Below are 19,861 nucleotides of genomic sequence, written 5' to 3' on the forward strand. Positions count from 1 at the left end.
AGTAGAATTCGGGTAATTTTTTTATTCAAGTCAGTTTAATGCATTTTTTCATTTAAATAAATTTAGAAATACAAAACATGAAGCACTTTTTACAAGGTAAATATAACCGACTTCTTTGAAATCCGTTTCCACTACAAACATTGTAAGAACAACGAAGCATTTAAAAAGTGCCATTTTACATACAGTAGACAATCTAGAGCATCACATATGCAGTACAATTTACAAACCTTCAAATGTTCAAGTAAATTGCTCAAACTTATATAGCTTTAAGTCCTGAGATTTAACAAATGTTCAATAAATTTTCCACAGACAGCTTAATCTCACCATAAATGGGACCCAAATTGACTTTCCATTTTTATAAAGGCCTTTTTCATTCTTTAATAGTCATGATAATACTAATATTATTTTTAACAAACTAGAATTTTGAGCAAATTATAATATAAACACTGCAAAAAATGTAACCCTTCAGATTTTATCTCAGGATATCATTTCAGATTTTTCTTTTAAACAAGTGCATTTAAATTGCTTTTAGTCATCTATCATTAGTCAGTTGTACTCTGAAAATAACATTTTGGGAAAGGCATGTTAAATGCTATTTCCCATTTTATTATAGCACATATTCAGCACAAAGCAGAAAAATGCCGCACTCAATGCAATTTACATAAGTATACAGTAGAAAAATGGTCCCATGATTTTACAGTGTAGTTATTCAAAACCATAACAAGGATGAAAATACTCCATGAATCCTCCGACCCCAACTTGGGAAACAAAAAGAAATATAGAAATAAAGCAATACAAATGAGTGCCGTACTTAAGTTATAACAAAAAGTTCAATACAAATCAACTTAGCAACATAAATTGTAGATCACGTTTCAAAATTCATTTTACAATCCACAACAACCAAGTTTCTCCATAGTTGTTCATTTGGCAAAATGACTAATTTGAGTGCAATTTCTCACTGTACAGCACACCATATGCAACAATGCATTTTTATTTATTTTTTTATTTTTTTTAAAAAGGGGTGGTTTTAAGACACAGGACCCTGAACATGTTAAAACACCTTCATTACATTCAGTGTTAATCGTCAGGTATAACCCTCTACCTTTTCTCAACTGATCTACACTTCCACAATACATTATAAAAGTACGATTTCAGTTGGGGAACTAAGTGCAAGTTGCATTGTGCATTTCCGACTTTTACGTCACATTGAAACAATCCTTCCATCACCACCACAACACTATAAGAACATTAAAGCAATTGAGTTTTATCAACGTTGCCTCAGTTGAAACTAGCAGCGTTTTTTTTTTCGTCTTTGAGACTTCATTGCAACTTTCTCTGTGCGTTTGCGCTCTCTCCGTGGACTTTGCTCCCATCTGAAATAAATGTACAACTGATTAATTTCTTCAGTAGAACCAAGAGCAAAATAATTAGTTTGGGCTACCAGCTACCGTGTCAAAAAGATCAAACACGAAAGTTATTTTTTACTTGGAAGATGACAAATGCTAAGGGAGAATCCTTGCTCTGATTACACTTATGCAACTCTACCTTGCATCGTTTGGCCTGAAATCCAACTTACCGACGACAGAAACATTCCAAAACAGATGTCCAAAACACTGGCATCATTTTGTCTTCAAAACAATTTACATTATTCTAATCTTGCAAGGAGCAATTATAATTACTGAGCCCCGTAGGTCAAAATTTTCAGTCATTGCGAGCGGAGAGACATAATCTCCAAGTCCATGTCATCGGTGCCTTATTAGCATCGCGGTTCAAAAGCTCACAGTACATGTCATCAGTACCGCAGAATCTCCAGGGAAAGACAGACAAAATGCAGGACAATGAACGAGAATGCCTGCAGAAGCAGTTAAGCCCTCTTTCACTTAATAATGAGACAGAGAAGACAGAGGTTAATGTGTGTGGCAGATTACCTTGTAGGCTTTGCTGTAAATGGGAGGACAGAGTGGATTGTGGGAGTTGCGGTGGGTGGAGCGTGCTAGAATGCAAACCACCAAATATACCTAGAGGAGGAAAGAAGACAAGTGCAGACAAGTAAAGTGTGTGTGATCATGCACTGCACCTCAGAAGCTTGGTGTGTGTGCTAGACACCCGTCCTCATCATGTGAGAAAATGTCAGAAAACATATCAGATAACCCAAAAGGGGAAGCTCATACTGACAAGTGTTTCTACAGAAAATGAAGAGTGATGGAAAAGAGATTACGACACAAGACAAACACAAATACCGCAAGCATAACAATACAAACGTTCAACGACGACACCGTGCGTGGACTCGTGCGCTGTGGCCCGTGTGTGTCACTGTGTGACACTTACTGTGAGTCAGTCCGTGGTGAAACGTCCCCGGGGCGGGCCCGGTGACGATGGCGTCTTTCGATCCCATCTTTTGGGATGCGGATTCCGGGTTGAAGATGACGGGGAAACTAAATGTGTGCATAGGGACGATGCCAGGGAGAATCCCGAGCGTCCCTGGGGTCAGCTTCTGGCCCGCTGTAGTAAATGATGGTGACAGGAGGTTAAGAGACGGGGCACTTGACAGCACAGATGCCCCGCTCTTTGTGACCTTCGTTGGGACAGAAAAAAAAAAAAAAGTTACGGATTACGAAGAGCGTACAGATTTCAACAACATATAATTAAGACTACAATCAAAAGGTATAATCTAAAACTATAAGCTATGTATAAGATGCTTAAATCAACTGGTGGTTATGGTGTGCCATGTGCCCTGCTAGCACATCTATTCCACATGCATGACATATGTGGTCTGCCAAACATTCTTGTAGCTGGGAGGGAATACTATTTGCAAAAAAGCAGGCATTACGTTTTGTTTAACATGACTTATTTGATTTACTGTGATCGCTAGTCAATTGCGAGAAAAACAGAGCACTGTGATGCGTTACACTCTTTAAACCTTACAGCTACGGCTTTAGTGAGAGGACAGAGGGAGAGAAGGAAAGAGAGTACAGGAGGACGGCTATAGCACCCCGCTCTCACTTGACTCACAGCAGCTACTGGGGCAGACACGGGGGGTGCCACAGCAGGGTTCAGTGAGGAAGTGAGGAGTCTGGCTACACCCTGAATGCCCATGGCAGAGTCCCCGTTAGAGCCACCAGGAGGTGCCACCAGGGTGAGTTTCTGAGAGGAGGGAGCTTTCTTTACTGTGGTGCTGGGCGACTGCAGGCACGGGGCTTGGCTGGGAGAGGGGGACTTCGCGCCGGTGGCCGGGCCGTGAGAGCCAGAGAGGCACTGGGCCGCGCTGCCCTGGGGAGTGCCCGGCAGGGAGAACTCGGGCTTGAAGGCCAGGCCGGAGGGGCTAGGCGTGGAGCCGTGTTTCGGCAGGTAGGTCAGGGCGGACCCTTTAGAGGGAATCATGCTGGCTATGCTGATGGACGCGGGGTGGCCGTTGTTGGGCGGAGAGGAGGAGAGGGACTGAAAAGCCTGTGCTTTCGACGCGGCCTTGGGCTGCTGTACGCCTGAGCACGGGTGAAAGTATTTTGATGCTTTATTTTGGGAACTGCCCAGGTTGTACTGCATTGGCGTGGGAAAGTGTTTCTGGCGTTGGCTGTGCTGTAGGAAAGGCTTCAGGGTTGGAGAAGGTAAAGGAGAGTGGCTGGTTCCTGGCTGATTGAAGCTCCTCTCTTTGGCCTGCATACTGTCAGACAAGGCTTTGGCAGAGAGGGTTGCATGGGACAGCAGCTCCTTGTAGCCGGGGAGAATCAGCAGCTGGGTGTTTTCGGTTTTCCCGTCTTGGGAGAGCTGCCCGAGTGCTAGCGCTTGCTCAGCTAAAAGGTTGAGCGGCGACTGTGACGTAGCCATGGACGTGGTTTCAGACAGCTTCGGCACGGCGTTCCTCTCCTCCAGCAGGGCCGAGGCGGGAACGCTGTCAGGGGCAGGCTTGTGTACGGCGGAAAAGCAGAAATCGGGGCTGCCTCTCGCGTCGCTGTTGAGGGCCGCCAGCTCCTCGGAAACTGCCCCCAGCGAAGGGGGGTTATGAAGCAGATCTCCGTCCAGCGAGTCATCCATACTGAAGGCTTGAATGCTGTTGGGGGCATGGACTGGAGCGCAGTGAGGACCGCAGCATCCATGGGGGCCCACTGACGAGCTCTCAGACCCCGAGGCCAGCACTGATGGACTCCCAGACCCCAACACAGTGCTCCCAGTGGGGGTTGGTGCATTGCCGAAGAAGGTCCCCTTTCTCTCCAGTTTCACAAACGGCTCCTGGAGAGGAAATACGCAGTACTGTAAAATGGATATCATTTTCCATTTTTTTATATTCACAATTTAAAAGGAAACAACTCACATACCTTGTTTTTTATTTTTGGGGCGGTTATGACTTTCTTTTTGGTCCTGTAGGTGGAAACAAAGTTAGGGGTTCTAAGACTGCAGCACATGGAAATACCTTAAATGCACACAATTAGTTGCAGTATTTTGGAGGTAAATAGTTAATTTTTCATTATTTAATTATTTAAATTATAAGCTTAAATATCATGTTACATTGACACTACATGAATTCATAATCCTGAATTAATACCCAGTCTATATACATTTTAAAATAATTATGAGACCCAATGGCCAAGTACTAATACTTAATCAGGTCCATAAATATTGGGGCATTGACACAATTCTCCTCTTTTTGGCTCTATACACCACCACAATCGATTTGAAATGAAACGAAGATATGCTTTAACTGCAGACTTTCAGCTTTAATTTGAGGGTATTTACATCCAAATCAGGTGAACGGTGTAGGAATTACAACAGTTTCTATATGTGCCTCCCACTTTTTAAGGGACGAAAAGTAATGGGACAATTGGCTGCTCAGCTGTTCCATTTACAAGGAGCAGATAAAAGGTCTAGAGTTCATTTCAAGTGTGCCATTTGCATTTGGGATCTGTTGCTGTCAACTCTCAATATGAGATCCAAAGAGCTGTCACTATCAGTGAAGCAAGCCATCATTAGGCTGAAAAATCAAACAAACCCATCAGAGATAGCAAAAACATTAGGTGTGGCCAAATCAACTGTTTGGAACATTCTTAAAAAGAAAGAACGCACCGGTGAGCTCAGCAACACCAAAAGACCTGGAAGACCACGGAAAACAACTGTGGTGGATGACAGAAGAATTGTTTCCCTGGTGAAGAAAAACCCCTTCACAACAGTTGGCCAGACCAAGAACACTCTCCAGGAGGTAGGTGTATGTGTGTCAAAGTCAACAATCAAGAGAAGACTTCACCAGAGTGTATGGGCATGTATGGCTGCCAATGGAACTGGTTTATTGATGATGTGACTGCTGACAAAAGCAGCAGGATGAATTCTGAAGTGTTTCGGGCAATATTATCTGCTCATATTCAGCCAAATGCTTCAGAACTCATTGGATGGTGCTTCACAGTGCAGATGGACAATGACCTGAAGCATACTGCGAAAGCAACCAAAGAGTTTTTTTTACATTACATTACATTATTGGCATTTGGCAGACGCTCTTATCTAGAGCGACGTACAGTTGATTAGACTAAGCAGGAGACAATCCTCCCCTGGAGCAATGCAGGGTTAAGGGCCTTGCTCAAGGGCCCAACGGCTGTGCGGATCTTACTGTGGCTACACCGGGATTAGAACCACCAACCATGTGTGTCCCAGTCATTTACCTTAACCACTACGCTACAGGCCGCCCTAAGGCAAAGAAGTGGAATGTTATGCAATGGCCAAGTCAATCACCTGACCTGAATCCGATTGAACATGCATTTCACTTGCTGAAGACAAAACTGAAGACAGTTGCAGTAGAGACCTGGCAGAGCATCACCAGGGATGAAACCCAGCGTCTGGTGATGTCTATGCGTTCCAGACTTCAGGCTGTAATTGACTGCAAAGGATTTGCAACCAAGTATTAAAAAGTGAAAGTTTGATTTATGATTGTTAGTTTGTCCCATTACTTTTGGTCCCTTAAAAAGTGGGAGGCACATATACAAACTGTTCCTACACCGTTCACCTGATTTGGATGCAAATACCCTCAAATAAAAGCTGAAAGTCTGCAGTTAAAGCATATCTCATATTCATTTCAAATCCATTGTGGTGGTGTATGAGCCAAAAAGAGGAGAATTGTGTCGATGTCCCAATATTTATGGACCTGACTGTATAAGACTGAATAATGCAAACATTGGAGCCATTCAAAATCAACACAAAAGTTTTCAACACAAAGATTAACTGTTTTCAACACAAAGATTATTTAGCCAAAACATGATGGCATCCCCTGATATGAAGCAGGTTTGACAGCAGCATACTGATAGTAGAAAAGACCTATACAGAAAGTACAGACACTCTGGCAACATGGAAGTTCTGAGCAATTATTTATTTATTTAAAAAAACTCAACTTCTATCATAAAGCACTGAATTACATCCATAATTGGCAATTCAGCACCTAATATTTTACCATTCAGTTAATTCAGTAAATTTTTCAACAAGGAGACCTGTATTTTTGGTGTTAACCAAGAGAGACTCTACTTGTTTTTTTGCATCCAGTTAATTATGCAAGTTGCGATATCTTCATGTTGAAGTTTACGGTTAAAAAATAAACTGTATGGTGATCTAAAATAGGGACACTGCTTAAAAACTTACCTGCAACAAGGTCAGATTAGGAACAGTTATTGCAGGTGCACACTGGAATTCAATGCATTGCATTCCTTTTCCTTCGGACAGGTATGGTAACATTTTTGAACCATTTGACGTTAATCATTAAAAGAGTACTTAAGGGGTGAGTGGTTAATCATTTATATCTAAAGACTACATTCTTCTGCTGATTTTGTGTTGTCTGGCTTACTTACGGTAGACACGTAATGTGACAATGTGCTCTCCGGCTCTCTTTGAACAGCATCCTGTTGAAAGGAGATTGAGAATATTTACAAGTGTTAATGCAGTGACTCAAATGTAGTCGATCTAGAATTAGATGTTACACCATAAAACAGTATTGATGAGACTGTCAATCAGCAGTAAGGCTTTGCAGCTTCAATGTGATGGACCAAAACAAATATCATTTTCACATGGAAGCTGTAGAAGCCTGACCCATCAACACTCAATAGATATCAGTGGTGATGTTTGTACTTGTATTTTTTTGCCAGAAGCATTTAACATGGCCTCAGAAGTTTGGATGTTTACTACCGCATCAGGTATAATTATAGAAAAAAAAAAATCTAAGGAAAGGCAATACGCCACATGGTGGCGATGATTGTTATTGCAGTCAGTAATCATTGTTTCAGTATATGCCCAGCCCTAGACTTGATGAAATAAATATGCAAAAGGAAGAGTTGGGGTTCCTAACTTTCAAATGTTCTTACATTGTAAGGCAAGGATCAGCCGTTAATGACAGCACTCAACTTTAGAGTGAGGTTGAGGGCTTCACTCACGGAGAGTCTAAATCATCATTGCAATAGTTAGGGGAAATGCATCACATTCTAGTACAGGTGAAGTGCATTCTTTCATTATTAGTCACCTGGCTTGCATCCATCCTTTTGGCCAAAGCGGTTTAACTTCAGCCTCCAGAAAAGCCTTCAAATACTCTTCTGCATTTTGGGACTTGTTTCTCTCCAGTTCATAGCTACCCATTTTAAGCCTGACAACATTGCAAAGAAACTCCCTAGTACAAGAGAAATTGATCAGAAAATGCAAAAAAAAAAAAAAAACACAAAACAATCTAAATTTTAGGGGTCACAATTACCCATTCTAAACATCAAATCTACATCAGCGAATTTCATGGTAAGTGACATAGAAAATGCAGGATGCATGTGTGGTAAAGTAAAGCTACATAAGACACTGATTGTCTAGTTTAAAGACCATATTGCAGATGTTATATTAACCCACACTGGAAGTGAAGTCTCTAGCACAAATTTTCAGGGTCAAAATGTAAATTATTTTAGACCTTTCTTGTGATAAATGTACAATTCTGTTTTGTTACTATAATCATCTTATTCGATCATCTTCTTTCCTTAATTTATTTTTTTAAATGGCAACTTCGCCTTTGTTTGTGTGTGTTCATGTAACATTATTGACATCAGTATCATTTACGTAATGAATCACCTGAGCGAAAATCTCATAGAGGACCCCATGTGCACAGCTAGTCACACACTGATGAAATATGATGTAGCAAAATGGCAATTTAGCATAATTCTTCCTGCAACAACAGATCTTAGAACTGAAACGTAATACCCTTTGCACATTTCTTTGCTCGTCTAGTAAGCATTCTTTTGCTGGACACTTTTTCATATGAGCCCCCAGTGATCGTGTTGTTGCTCACCTTATCTCATCATTCCACTGGAACTTTTTCCTGGGTCCCATAACCCGCTTGCCACTCTTCTCTTCTTCATCATCATCATCAGAGTATGCCTTATCTTTCGATTCTTTTTCTTTACCCTCCTCCAAGATTCTGCAATGCAAATACCATAATTAATTTCCATTGAAAGGAACGGTGTTAAAGTTCAAACAAAGCAATAACCTCTCAGAATCAAGGTTTCAAGGTTGAAGTACTTTAAATTCCCAAGTGAGGGAAGAGCATATGGACAGAAACAGGCAACACTCTCCTGCTTTTCAATCTGCGGTTACATACTTTGCAAACTTGGCCTGAGTGTGAGCCTGGCACTCATCCTGGTACTTGCTTATCTGTCCAGGCATGGATCTGCCAATGGCTTCTTTCAGCCTTTGAAGTGGTTCTTTGAGACGGCCATCCTTACAGAGAAAAACTTGGGGTTACTGTGTGCCGTTAATTTTCGGTATCCATTGAAAGCCATTGAGGCCTTGGGGTTAAGTGCACTGTGAAGAACGGTATTGAAAACTAACAAATAGGCAGGGCTGAATGTGTGTTTGTTCCTAACCTGCTCATGTAAATGCAGCTTCTTTGCTCTTTTGACCAATGTGTCCTTGCTGCATGGGAGAAAAGAGGCCAGGTGTGCGTAGATTCCAGAGCGCATTTGGCTGTTCAGCTCTCTGGATTGAAGCTCAATGCTACAGACAAAACACCAAACAACAAAATGTTGGACAGTACATTTGAATTTAAACAAAGCTAGCCACTTCATGATCACATCAGATTTTAAAGGGCATGCTCTAGTAAATTAAGTAAAGTAACTTACTCAAGTAACATGTTGTTAATATCTTGAGTGAAAAATTTCTGCTTTCCTTCTCCCTCTGAGGCTTTAGCAGCCTGTTGGTTGGACAGAATGGATTAGTCAGCTCCTCTCCTACAACTTCAAATATATAGCATAATCTCTATTTCCTTTTTCTCAGTGGGTTTATTCAAAATGAAGTCACCTCTGTATGCTATCTGAGCATTTTACTACATTTTCTTCAAATACTTATTTGGGAACGTTGAAGCTAACAAATTAAACCTCCCGATTTTTTCCCTTTTTCTCCCAATTTGGTAGCCAATTGGACCCCGTCTGATTCAATTAGAGCTAGTATTAGATACACCGCCCACACCCCGTCCCTCGGCGGCCAACGGGAGAGCGACACGCCTTCTTCAAGCCGTCTCGCCTCCCAAGCTGTAACCGTGATTCCGAGGTGCCCGAGGTGCTTGTTTTGTGCGGCTATCTACTAACCCTGCCAAGTCCCTCCCTCTGGAGCAGCGAGCCAATTATTGCTGCTCCACGTGAGCCGGCCAAACTTGGCTTTTGGCAGGACCGAGAATCGAACCCCGGTCCCCGGTGTGCAACTGCAGCGAACTACAACCGCAAGTCTGCTGCGTCTTAGCCCGTTGCGCCACCGCGGCTCCCCTAAACCTCCACTTTTAACGAACTGCAGCAGCTACTGGTGTTACAGTACACACTTTGCTCATGGCAACAACAGCGCACCGCCTCGGTTGATATTCTGTTAATTCAATAAAATTATTTTATTTTGTATGCTTATGAAAGCTGAACAGTTTCCATGTTGAGACCACAAAAGCCTCCCTGTGCTGTGATTGACTGCACTCGCACCGACTGTGTATTGGCCCAATTGGCACAATCCTTAAGCAGCTTTCTTTCAAATTCAACACCAATGCAATCATTCCATCAAAACCCTAATCATTCATTATTCCTGCTCACTTGGGTTGATCTGCAAGGGAATTGGGCATTCCATGGCACAGGACCCCTCCACTGCCATCAAGTACAACATAAGCCTATTAAGTCTATTAAAGTGGGTATCGTTCAAATTTTCTATAATTTCCAATTGAGTGTTATTCCATGTCAAGTGCAGCATGGCATGCCATATTATTTCACACAAACACTCAAAAGGCACAAGAGACACTCGACAACAAACACCCCGAAGAAAACCTGCATGCGACCTGAATACAAAGCCAATGATGGAGATGCAGTGTTTATCGTGAGGACAACATAAACTGTACCTGAGTCAGTTCTTTAATACGCCTTTCCAAAGCCGGTGGTAATCCTTCTGGGAGCGAAAGGGGTTGTTTCTGAGACTGCACTGCAGACAGAGGGTCGCTGTTCTCATCTAAGCCTGGAGGACTAGGCTCTGGTGATTCATAGAGTAGCTTGTCCAGGTCAATGTCAAAGTCAATGGTACTAGCTGCCTGGAAGAAATCGCTCTCATTAGCAGATCCAATGAGAGAGAGAAGAGGATCTGCCACACTTAAGCTGGGGTCCATCTCTCGAACTGAGAGAGTCATGGGCTGGCTGATCTGTGGTGGCTTTGGCTCTGTTAATGAAGATTCTTTCTCTCTTTGGAAAGTCTTCAGCATTTCATTGACACTCAGGGCACCAGAATGCTTCTTTTTCTTCTTCTTTTCCTCCGTGGAATTGAGAGGCATGATGCTAATTGAACAAAATGCGACCAAAAGTCATTATCAGAAACAAAGAACCTTAATCTACAACAAAAAATAATCAAGGAATAACAAGAACCTCTCAAGATCTTAAAAGTATTATTCAACTGGGAAGTTGTTTTAAACAGGTCAGGGGAAGATATGCCCACAAAACTATTTTTAATTTGTCCTTCATTGCACCTAACTAAAATGGTTTTAAAAATAATTTTCAGTTGAATGACAGGCTATAAAATCCAGAGGTTACTGAACATACAGTTTGGGACAAAAACATTCTTTCTTTATCAGGCTCTGTACTCAAATTTGAGATATACCAAACAATTCACAAGTGCAGATTGTGCAGATTGTCAGCTTTCATAAAGGGTATTTTTATACATTTTGGAAATACAGTCATTCTGAAATAGTCATATTTAGTACTTCATTCTCTGGTGATGCTCTGCCAGGTCTGTACTGCAGCCATTTGCTTCGTGCATTCGGTCTTTGGTCTTGTCTTCCGTAAGTGACACACATGTTCAGTTAGATTCAGGATGGGCAATTGACTCGGTTTTGACTTTAGTACTGTTTGGAGTCACTGTCCTGCCATAAAGTGAAAGGCCGTCCAAACCATGACACTACGACAATCTTTCACTGGTAGGGGGGTCCACTGGATAATGAGCAGTTCCTTTCTAAGGATTCCCCTTTCCGTCAGTCTGGTACAGGTTACTACCAGTTTCATCTGTCCACAAGACTTTATTCTTGAACATTTTCTGGCCAAGAAATAGCCAAGCACCCAATTGTCCAATTATTTTTGCTCCCCTAAAATGGGGAGACTATGGGCCAGACTTATGTACATGAAACCTGCAGCGCAAAATGGGGCCTGCAGAGGGTATGTTGGTGTGGTCACAGTCCAATGAACATCTTAATTACAAAGTTAACTGAACATCTTATTTAACTGAAAATTAACGTCTTATTTACAAAGGCAACAGCTCATTACGCAATCAGCGAATGGGACTGCCTACGATCCGCATTTTGCAAAAGAGGCAGATCTTAAACAGCGCAGGTAAAACACGCGTTTAGTGCATTGAATATCTTCACTGCGTGTGGGGTATTGCTTGTATCGGCTGCCACGTATCTAGTGCAGGACAAAACGTGCACATTTTCCAGCTGTGGTGGCTATTGTTGTTTGAATTAAATGCGAGATATAACACTGCAATGAGCTTGACTATTGTCTGGATAGAATGGGAACGTTGTGTGGGAGGTTCCATGACAATTCATTTTTTCCAATAGCACAATTATTTGTATGACTGGTAATTTGTAGATGTTTTTCCCAGTTTATTGTCCGTGATTGTTTTGGAGGATAACTAATACAAACAAACACACAACCCTTATTATTTTAGCAATGCAGTTGAGCATGCTCTGTTTCTACCAATGTCCTGTTAAAGGCAAAAAGCATGTCTTTCCAGGATGGACCAAAGTGATTAAAAACAGCATGTCAATGCATTCAACCTACTTATTGTTTTACTACCGACTAACGATTTTTTTAAAACTTCAAACACTTGTTACGGTCATTATGGTTGAGCACGTTATTTCAGTCATTTTCCACAGCTTCGCATGCGATATTGGTTAACTTCATAAATTATTTTCCAAAGTATTTTCTCTGACAAACACCCAGCCTTTTATATTAATAATCTGTTTGATGATTTCTTGGAAGTTGAAAGAGTGTGATTTTTGTTCCAAGAATCGAAGCATTTGTCTCGGTCTCACTTGCGCCTCGGTTTACACCTGCTATTTTGAGCACAAATCGACCCTTGTTAATTCCATGGACTTTAGTTAATTCAACGGAATACATAATCAGCCACACTTATAATATCTCCGTCCTTTAATTGCGCGATCCACCCTGATATGCATATGCATTAAAGAGCGCACACTGCGGTTCAAGCCCTGTGCATCAGTTTGATACATGCGACGCATGTTTCATGGGCAGAATGAGAAATATGTGCACCAGACAATTGTCGCAAAAGGCTTAGTAAATCTGGCCCTAGGCATGGAAATGTCTCCAATTCCAACATGGATCACCCAATACACCCAACTACCCACAAATTAAAGTTGACTATCTGCATTTAACCTCATATTAACCGTTTTGATTTCAAAATGTGTGATAGTACAGAGCCAAAACAATAAAAACTGGTGACAGAATAGAAACTACTGTTGCTATAAAATTTTACACTTACCCCATCTTTGAAACTTTGGATTTTTTATGCTGCCCATCTTTTGTCTTCTTCTTGATTAATTTTACATCCCCTCCGTCCTTTAATTTTTTCTTCTACAAAAAAGACAATATACTAAAAAAACTTTTCAAAGATTTTATAACTGAATTGAATTAAACTCTTCAGCAATTCCGGAGGATTCTGAAGAAAAAAATATTTTCTTCAATTAGCCATAACTATTAAAAACCATTTCATACATTAGGCCCTTGCTGGCACATAATAGTAAAAAATTGAAAGATGATCATTGCTTTCTTTAATGATTACTCACAGCAGATTGTGTTGATCAATTTTAACCCCATAAGTCACACCAAGTGGGTTTATTTACATGCATTCCTTTTTCCCCCCCCCCCACTGTGATTTTTGAATCAATATGGTCACAGGACATACATTTTCATTTTCTACTATGCCTTTGCTTGTGACAAGAGTACCTAATTTTGTAACATGAGGGGTGCCAAAACAAGCCTGGGGGGACCTCACCATCTCTGTATTTTGGAACTCCAGACGACATGAATCAGGGTAAATTTGGTACTACTTTTGCAGCAAGGGTCCAGCTAACCAAATCCATAATAGTTTCTAATTCCAAAAATGTGCTTACTAGGAATGTATATAATGCCCAGAATTTCTCTAGAGTAATTATCATTTCTTTTGATTTCGCTGTTACTTGTACAAAAGTACTTGCACATAGGAATACTATTATCTACGTTTTCTATAAACTCCCGGGAACAAAAACCGCATCTCAACTGGCAAAGACATTTCTTGTGACTTTATGCATAAAAAGGCTGAGGTTTTACCATAAAAAAATTATTTTGCGAAGGCTATATCACTCCTCTGAGAGAATCGGCCTGAAGACAGTGAAAATGCCTTTGATTCCGCATTAGATGGAGTTTTCAGTGACTTGACCCCATTGTATATGAATGAGCATCCAAATACATTCTCAAAATATTTTTTGGTATATTTCTTATAAATAAGGTGCAGGCCTGCTTTCGAATAATAATAATAATAAATTGTAGGATGTTTGACTGGCTGGGTTGAGAGTATGTGACAAAGACTTCAATCAATTAATATGCTACTATACTAGATGTTATTAATGTAATTATTGTAGTTACAGTGGCTTCAAAAAGTATTCAGACTGCTTCAATCTACACTCAATAACCCATAAAGACAAAGTGAAAACATGTCTAGAAATTAAGAACATTTCTTCAAAAGTCAAAGTGAAATCTCTCAATTACAAAACTATTCAGACCCATTGCTGTGGCACTCCAAATTGTTGTGAGCTGCATCATGTTTGCTTTAATTATCCTTGAGATGTGTCTAGAACTTAATTGGGGTCAACCTGTGGCAAATTGAATTGATTAAACAAGGTTTAGAAAGGTACACACTGCATGGTAGGACAAAAACCAAGACATTAATTATTTTTACAGAGGATCTCTGTAGACCTCCATGATAAAATTGTAGCAAGGCATAGATCAGAGCATGGGTTTAAAAAAAATAAAAAATAAAAAATAAAAATAAAAAAATAATAAAAAAAACCAGGAGTACAGTGACTTCAAAAATTGTGAAATGGAAGAAGTTTGGAACCACCAGGAATCTTCCTAGAGTTGGTCGTCTGGCCAGACTGAATAATGGGGCAAAAAGGACTTTGGTTAGGGACCCAACCTCCACTTTCACAATAACAGAGCTTCTGCAGAGATAGAAGAACCTGCCGGAATGACGGCCATTTCAGCAGCACTCCATCAATCAGTCCTTTATGGTAAAGTGGCTTCTGTCAAGCCACTCTTAAGTAAAAGGCATATGATAGGCCTCTTGGACTCCCCTCAGCCCTCTTGGAGAGCAAGAGGAAAAAGATTATCTTGCCTGATGAGACAAATTGAGCTTTGGGCAGAACGCCTAGTACTATGTCGGCACTGCTCATCACCTGGCTGATAGCAGCCCTACAATGAAGCATCGTGGTGGCATAATCATGTTATGGGGGTGCTTCTCAGTTGCAAAAACAGGGAGACAGGGAGAATTGAGGGAAGGATGAATGCAGCCATGAGAAAACCTGAGGCTAAGTTCCAGACATTGAAGTTGAAGAAGGGTTGGGTATTCCAGCAAGACAATGATCCAAAGCATAGAAAGACAATGATCCAAAGCAGACCTCAAAATCAACCATGAAGTACCTTCAGGAAAGACAAATTAAGGTTTTTGAATGGGCACCAAATTCCCCAGACTTGAATATTGTTGAAAATCTGTGGAGAGATCTGAAACATGCTGTACATGCAAGGAGGCGGAAGAATATTTCTGAGCTAGAGGTGTTCTGCCAGGAAGAATGCGGGAAAATTCCAAAAGCGAAAATTGAAAGACTCTTAGCTGACTACAAGAAAAATTTGCAAGCTGTTATAGTTACCCGAGTTACAACGTACTACCTAACAGGGTTCCCAAACATTTGCATTTGCCTTTTTTATTATTTTGAAAAAAAATTAAATAAAAAGCATTGTTGATTTCAAATTAGAGGAAACTTTGTACCCATTAGAGGTCAGGTTTGCTTCTCTTCACTTCACTTCACTTCAATTAAATGCAAAAGGCTTTTTGACCAGCGGTGCCCATATTTTTGACAGTATATTCATGATATTTCAGTTTTTCTAAAAACACACTGTCATTATAGGTTATTGAGTGTAGACTGATGGGCAAACATGTGCATTTTCATTCATTTAATTTCAACCCGCTTATCCTGAACAGGGTCGCAGGGGGGCTGGAGCCTATCCCAGCATACATTGGGCGGAAGGCAGGAATACACCCTGGACAGGTCGCCTTTGGACTGTGGGAGGAAACCGGAGTACCCGGAGGAAACCCACGCAGACACGGGGAGAACATGCAAACTCTGCACAGAGAGGCCCCGGCCGACGGGGATTCGAACCCAGGACGTCCATGCTGTGAGGCAGCAGTGCTACCCACTGCACCATCCGTGCCGCCCTTATGTGCATTTAATCCATTTAAAATTAAATAGACAACACAATAAAGTGTGCTAAATATGAAGGGGTCTGAATACTTTCTGAAGCCACTGAAAAGGGGAGAGCACGGAAACTTCTTCCAGGATCATTTTAGTATACAATGGGCCTTATGCAAGAACCACTCATACGTAACAGATTTGTTCTTAAATAGTTTTAAATCTCTTAACTGTTAGTGAGTCATGTAGACAAGAGCCTTGCAGTCCATTTCACTGCAGCTGCCTGGCACACTGAACTCGGATCCAACTTTCAAACTAGGCATTGCAGATCAAAAATGAATCAAGATTCAACATCTGAGTGCTGCGGTGGCGCACAGTTAAAGCAATGGACCTTGATGCAGGCATCAGTTAATTTCAGTTGCACACAAGGCCAATGTGCTACTGTGGTTGCACATCGTATGAGGGGTTTGACCCCCGGTCCTGCCAAAGATTCAGCAACTACATTGCTTACTTTCTTCCTAAAATGTTTTCAGAAACGTATTTCAGTGGATTGTTTAGGAGAAAAAAAGAGAATTGATCAAAGGTCCGCCATATTACTATGTTTTGCCAAAAATGAAAGAACTGCAATCTACCCAATCATTCAGGTATCAGTCGTCCCTTGTTCTTGTTAATCCCATTGGCCATCTTATCCGACAGAACCCACCTATAGTACCGTATATACTGTATAATAACAGACATCTTCATTTTGGACAGTTGACTGAAGTTGGGTGCAGCATTGTTTCAGTAATATTTGCAGTAATTCTGCCTTTTGGAACCCCCAGGGGTTACCTTTCAGAAAGGACTGTCGTCAAACGGGTTCAATAATAGTAACCATTTTATGTCATTTCCAAGCTTGTTTTAGGAAAAGGAGGCAATACTTAGGGGGTTAAATAAAAGTGAACTGGTTGCAGATCATGAAGCAAAAAAAGATTAAGAGTGCGCTTTAGTTTGCAAGTAAGAAATTAAATTTTCATGGCTACCAAAATTGAACTTTAATAATTACGAGCATTACACTTTCTTTGATGCTTAATTAGCATAACCAAATAATACGCCAATGTGTCAGATGTTTTAATGTTGGAATAGACAAGTTAATCCTTTCACTGTATGGCAGCTGATCTGCAGAATAATTTATTTTAGGTTAACTTCCAGTTTAGCATTTCTGACTATCCTACAAAGTACACATACAACTATGACTATGAATAACAATTGGTCTACACCAGGGGTGTCAAACTCCAGTCCTGGAGGGCTGCAGTGTCTGCAGGTATTTGTAGTTTCCTTTCAATCAGCAGCCAATTAAGGCCTTGAGAACAAGGTGTGTGAACTCTTCAGCCAATTAAAGACTTCATCTCACGTGCTGACACACACCAAAAACCAGCAGACACTGTGGCCCTCCGCGACTGGAGTTTGACACCCCTGGTCTACACACCTCTACTTTGTCATTTGCACCATATTTTTAATCAAAATGCTTGAGTTGCACTTACCTTTGGAGCCTTTATTTTCTTCATCTCATCAGTGAAATCATCAGCTTCAGATTCAGATGCCTGCCTAAACTGCAGCATTCCAGAATTGATGTAAAATCCTCCATACTTGGTTGTGAGTGAGGCTGGAACAAGCTCATCATACTGAAAAAAAAGTGGTCCCATGTTTACATAAAGGGTTATTATTTAGTCAACAAACAGACGTCTTTAAAAGTACATTGGTTATTTTCATATTCATATACATTCAGGGTAAACAAATCACGTATGGCTAAAACCTTACTGCCTCGGAGTTGTCAATGAATGAATCCGTTTCGTCATAGCCATAGCCCATATCAATCAGGTCCTGCATGCGGTCCTTCTTGCGTTTGTTTCCTCCCTAAACATGTCAAATTCACACTATTATTGCTACGGGTATTTTGGAATCCGAAATTTTTTGACAAAAGCGCAACTCAATATCTACTCACATATTTTTCTTCAAACCTCTTGGCAAGAGCTTCTGCCTCCTCTCTGTGCTTCTCCTCTTCAACCTCCTCCAAACTTTTTATTGGCTTTTTGAGTGAACTGCTCTGCAAGCAAATGTTTAGTATTATATTAGCTAACTTTAGCTATGCACTTTACGATTCAACAACTGAATGGCGAAAAATTGAATCTTAAACAAAAAACTCCCTAATACTAAAATGAATTACTTAAACTTGATGAAGCACAGATTTACAAGAATTTACACAGAAACATCTTAAGCTATCTCTCTTAACATTTCAAATGGATTTCCAACAAAAAAAAACTGAAAAATCTTAACTCAGTACTTCGCTCAATCAAACATACTGGGGAAAAACCTGCATACACTATCAGTCAAGAGATCCTGTATTATTATTAAGTTATTCATCGCTACCGATACATTATTAAACGCGACAGTTCAGTTTAAAGATACAGAAAGATTACATGTAGCGACAACATTGTCTATAGTGGAGCTATAAGTATTTTACCTTCTTCTTCACAAGTTCAGGATAATAAAACTCTGGACAGCGCCGTTGATCCGGCTCAAAAAGAGCAAGGACAATTCGCGAAGTTGTTTCAGACTTTTCTGAAATGGCCGTATGCACATCATTCCCTGATGTTGTAATGGTTAACTCTTCTTTTAAGGGTAGCTTAAGTAAAGTTGAAGGAATGGGGATATTGCCAGAAAGACTAGTCAATTGCACTCTCCGAGGTTCAGCCATAGCAAAGTTTGCTATCTAGCTAGGATAGGTAGCTAGCTATAACTCTTCTATAGCCTCCTATCCTGGCAACTAGCTAATGAGAAATGGACATGAAACCACGTGCGTGGATTAGCTAGCGCCTGTAAATGCTACATGTACCATGGCTTACATCTCAAGGGGCAGTTGTGGTTCGCTAGATTAATGTCCTGTAATCAATTTAGCACGACAGTCACTATTTGAAACGCATGACATTTCTACCGAAATAGCTAGCTAGCCTAACATCAGCTCGCTACCAACTGCACACGGTCAAAATGTAGCTGGACCTGTGAGAAATCAAGTAACTGACTGTACACCATATGACTTAGGGTGGTCGAAATAAGCAGATTCTTAATATGAAATTGAGCAAGATTGCGATAGCTAGCAACTGCTACTTATCGATTCAGCGCAATGCACAAATTCTAGCTACTAACCTTACAGATAGATTAATCTGACTTGAAACGCGTGCACAGGGCCCCTTCCAAAAAGTACAATATATGTAATTATCGCGTGCAATGTAATAATGTACAAGGCGTTACAAACGTTTCGTTATTTAGGGTGATGTAACTTAAAGAATTCAAGCTTTCTGTCGGAATCTAGCTAACCTCTCTGACAGAATTCTCAGTTTACATTTTACATCTTCCATTTCACACCCTAGTCCGACTGTCTGGGTTTAATGTGAATCAATTCAATTCCAGTTCATATAAAAATAAAATTGTCATATAAATATAGCTCATTATAATAATTTCACAAATAATTTCCAATTAGTCACATTCCCCAGTTTTCTCTCTTGTTTATCTTCTGACTGGAATGGACCTCCATTGAAACCGGCCGTTTCGTCATCAAAATGCGACTCTAAAATGTTGTGCGTTCAGTTCCCAGTGGGGTGCTGTCATTTGAGAAAGATACTTGTGTCAGTAAAATATTCAGTTGCATAAAGGGATTTTGATTAAAGATCTAGTGCAAATCGCCATGCAGAAGAGTGTCTGCTATCCTAAATAGGAAAATGTAGGCCAACCAAAATAATCAAATACGGCATAGTCTACTGCAAATACTACTCGGCGAAGTTGAAATAGGGAAATAAGTGCGCTGAGAATTATGGTAGAAATTACTTCAAGCAATGTTTTGTGATATTTCCGTTTCAAGGC

The 19,861-nt window shown here is 40.7% G+C and overlaps 1 protein-coding gene across 4 annotated transcripts; it reads right to left on the bottom strand.

Annotated features, from left to right (window-relative positions):
• Positions 1–13: 13 nt before the first annotated feature.
• LOC133121761 (ubinuclein-1-like) lies at positions 14–19,537 on the bottom strand. 4 transcript variants are annotated; one of them, XM_061231209.1, is made up of 17 exons: positions 18,465–19,537; positions 17,946–18,047; positions 17,762–17,857; positions 17,485–17,625; positions 13,003–13,094; positions 10,361–10,787; positions 9,114–9,184; positions 8,859–8,988; positions 8,594–8,712; positions 8,285–8,413; positions 7,484–7,627; positions 6,819–6,869; positions 4,314–4,356; positions 3,169–4,227; positions 2,329–2,575; positions 1,929–2,018; positions 14–1,373 (listed from the first exon to the last, which is right to left on the bottom strand). In XM_061231209.1, exons 1-17 carry the CDS (start codon positions 18,696–18,698, stop codon positions 1,321–1,323), a joined length of 3,228 nt encoding a protein of 1,075 aa, XP_061087193.1. In that variant the 5' UTR covers positions 18,699–19,537; the 3' UTR covers positions 14–1,320. The 4 variants fall into 4 exon arrangements, with proteins under 4 accessions (XP_061087193.1, XP_061087191.1, XP_061087190.1 ...); XM_061231207.1 differs by having other exon boundaries at positions 3,013–4,227; XM_061231206.1 differs by having other exon boundaries at positions 3,004–4,227.
• Positions 19,538–19,861: the final 324 nt, after the last annotated feature.

Source organism: Conger conger, chromosome 2, assembly GCF_963514075.1.
Source record: "Conger conger chromosome 2, fConCon1.1, whole genome shotgun sequence".
Lineage (NCBI taxonomy): Eukaryota > Metazoa > Chordata > Actinopteri > Anguilliformes > Congridae > Conger > Conger conger.